The 2,943-nt window shown below is 44.0% G+C and overlaps 1 protein-coding gene across 1 annotated transcript in view; it reads right to left on the reverse strand.

Annotated features, from left to right (window-relative positions):
• Nucleotides 1-258, reverse strand: part of Ccdc175 (coiled-coil domain containing 175) — a 56,346-nt gene extending 56,088 nt beyond the window's left edge. The window contains exon 1 of the mRNA XM_033766917.1: nt 3-258. Coding sequence (XP_033622808.1) covers nt 3-258 — 256 coding nt within the window. The remainder of the gene's footprint in view (nt 1-2) is intronic.
• Nucleotides 259-2,943: the final 2,685 nt, after the last annotated feature.

Consider the following 2,943-nt stretch of genomic DNA (forward strand, 5'->3'; position numbering starts at 1 on the left):
GCCTGAGCACCACGGGTGCCACGGGGAACGAGGACGCCGAGGTCCGCGGGCGCCCTCTCGTGGCCAGCACCAGAGGCGGCAAACGCCCCGCGGCGTTATCTTCCCGGACGAGAACGGAGGTCCGTTTCCATTTCTCCGATCCTGGCTGGGAGCCTTTCTCACGTTGCCGGGGTGAACGACTGTGATTGTTAGATGTCTCTCCGTTGGGGACACGACAGCAGGGCCTTTGCGCACAGCAGGCCGCTTAACCGACCCCATGACCTCGTGAGGCAGATTCTTTTACTATCCTTGCTGTTACAAACAAGGAAACTTGAGGCGTGGATGCCTTAAGGCACAAGTGGATAACAATAAATTTAAAGTAGAAGCCATTCTACTGAGTTTTAACAAAACCCCTCTTTTGTTCCTTTAAAACGTTCTTTCCGCTTATTTATGCCCGAGAACATTTTTCTTGAGTCGCAGTTCTTCTCCTCTCCCTCTGTCGGCTTCCCTAACGGTGGGTTAGTATTTATTTTTCTTTGCAGGTCCAAAATCCAGCCCAGGGTCAGACTCTGTTTGCATGTGACTAGAGTTAGTTAACTTTCTTCTCCCGGTTAGAGACTCACATAGGTGATTTAACCTCCTCCCTTTCTTAACTTTTTTTTTTACAGACAGTGAAAGGAAAATCAGGACTCTAGTAATAATAACAAGAGCAGCCAATTTTTGGTGCTTACTGTGCTCCAGGCAATGTGGTCAATGCTTTCCTACCATAATTGGCAGGCATCTTTCAGTAGGTGTCACCCCCTTGTTCCCTGGGACCCTGAGCTAGGCCAAGCCACAGTAACACTTGGCCTTGAGGGCCTCAGCACAGGGACAGCAGAATATTCCCGGATTCCAGGCCTCTTTGTCTAGACAGAGCTATATGCTGGCTTTGGACACTGCCCGGGTGCCCCTTTCTTGCTGGATTTGGTCTGCTGTTATTTAGATCTGGCCCCTTTCTGTGCTAGGAGTGAAATGCCAGAAAAACACTTTTTTTTGGTGCTGGGGATCAAACTTGAGACTTTGCACTTTTTAGGCAGTCAGCAGAACCACTGAGCTAAATCCCAGGCCCATAGAAAAGCACATTTCTTTCTTCTTTCTTCTTCTTCTTCTTTGTTTTGTTTTTTTGAGACAGGGTCTCGCTATGTAGTTGAGACTGAACTGGAACTCACTGTGTAGCCCAGGCTGGTCTTGAACTCACAGCGATCCTCCTGCCTTAGCCTCCCGAGTGCTGGGATTACAGGTGTGCACCACCATGCCCGGCGAAAAGTGCATTTCTGATGCCCTTGCCAGACAGTGACTGTGAAAGTCGCACTCCTAGGCAGCACTGAGAAGTTAGAAGACAGGGAAGCCACTCAGCTTCTGTCTCCAGGCATGGTAGTTTTGAGCCACAGTTGGCAGATAGCAGATCGCAGCAGGTTTGGTGACTTCGGTGGTGGCAGGAGTGGAAGGCTGTTCCCAGTTTGGGAATTTGTACGAGAAGTACTAGCGTACATATTTCTAAGAAGAATATTTGTCAAATAAGCATAGATGTGTCTATGGGCATAGACACTTATTCCTTGCAGTCCTATTTTATATATGAATATAAGTGTTAAATAACAGAGTCCAAATGATCTATGTAATAGGACTCTGTTTATAACCTGTTTAAAGAACCCCTGGGTCATTCACTCGGTGCAACAACTAGGGAGGCCAGCCAGCCAGAAAGCTGGAGCAGTATGGAGAGCAGGTCCTGGCTGTAAGTGAGGTCCACCACTTGTGGGGTTTACTGTGGTGGAGCAATCTCTCACTAATGCCACCCACATCCCAACTCCAAAGGAGTACTATGGTAGTAGGGGTTCACAGTTCATAGGATTGTGGTAAAGATTAAATTAACTGAGCTCTTAATGTTGCTTTCCACACATAGGAGATACTGAAATATGATATGTGCAAAGCAATAATGCAGAACTATTACAAGTAAGGGGTATATATATATATATATATATATATGTATAGAAGTCTTTTTTGGGAAGAGTTTTTTGGGTCTTCTATGTAGAGTATCATATTATTAACAAGAAATGACAGTTTAACTTCTTCCTTTCATACCTTTATTGCTTTTATTTCTTTTACTTGTCTAATTGCTCTGGCAATTAGATGATGATTTGTGGTAGTTATTAATCTATCACTTTTTTTTGAGACAGGGTCTCACTGTGTAGTTGAAACTGACCTGGAACTCACTATGTGGCCCAGGCCGGTCTTGAACGCACAGCGATCTATAACTTTTAACTGTGTGAATTAAATCAAAATCAAGGACCAGCCCAAAATATGTTTATAGTGAATAAACTCTTCAATATAGCAACTTGGAAGGGGACTTGGAAGGAGTTGGGGAGTGAGGGATAGATATGTTAGGGAAAGGTTATAAGTGAGGCCAAAGGATACGGGAAGATCACACAAACTCTAGGGAACTTTTGAAGAGAAGAGAAGACAAAACAAAATATTCACAAGAACAGAACAAACTACCAGCAATGGGGAGGCTAGAGACTGTAATCACTGTCTTTTCAAACTAATGGCAATTAAGAGAAGAAAAGAAAAAGAAAGAAAAAAAATTCAAAACAGGACCGGAATAGGAATAAAAAGAGAGGAATGAGGTGAGAGACAGAGTGGGAGAGATAGAAAAGAAGATAAGACAAAGAAGATAAAAAAGGAAAAGATTGAGAAAAGATAAAAACAGACAAAAAATTTAAAAATGTTTAAAGATAGGAGAAAAATATTACTTTGAAAATAAAAAACACAAGTAGAAATAGAGGGCCTCTGCTGACACAATAGACAGCATGGGCAGGAGTGTGCTGGTCTAAGTTAATTAGTCTCAGGGAGCCAGCGGCTGTCCCTCGAGGTTCAGGCTGATTTCTGGCTGCAAGGCCCAAGGTGAGATCTCTGAGCTCAGGCTGGGTT

The sequence above is a fragment of the Fukomys damarensis genome, unplaced genomic scaffold (genome assembly GCF_012274545.1).
Source record: "Fukomys damarensis isolate Sample0158 unplaced genomic scaffold, DMR_v1.0_HiC HiC_scaffold_21, whole genome shotgun sequence".
Lineage (NCBI taxonomy): Eukaryota > Metazoa > Chordata > Mammalia > Rodentia > Bathyergidae > Fukomys > Fukomys damarensis.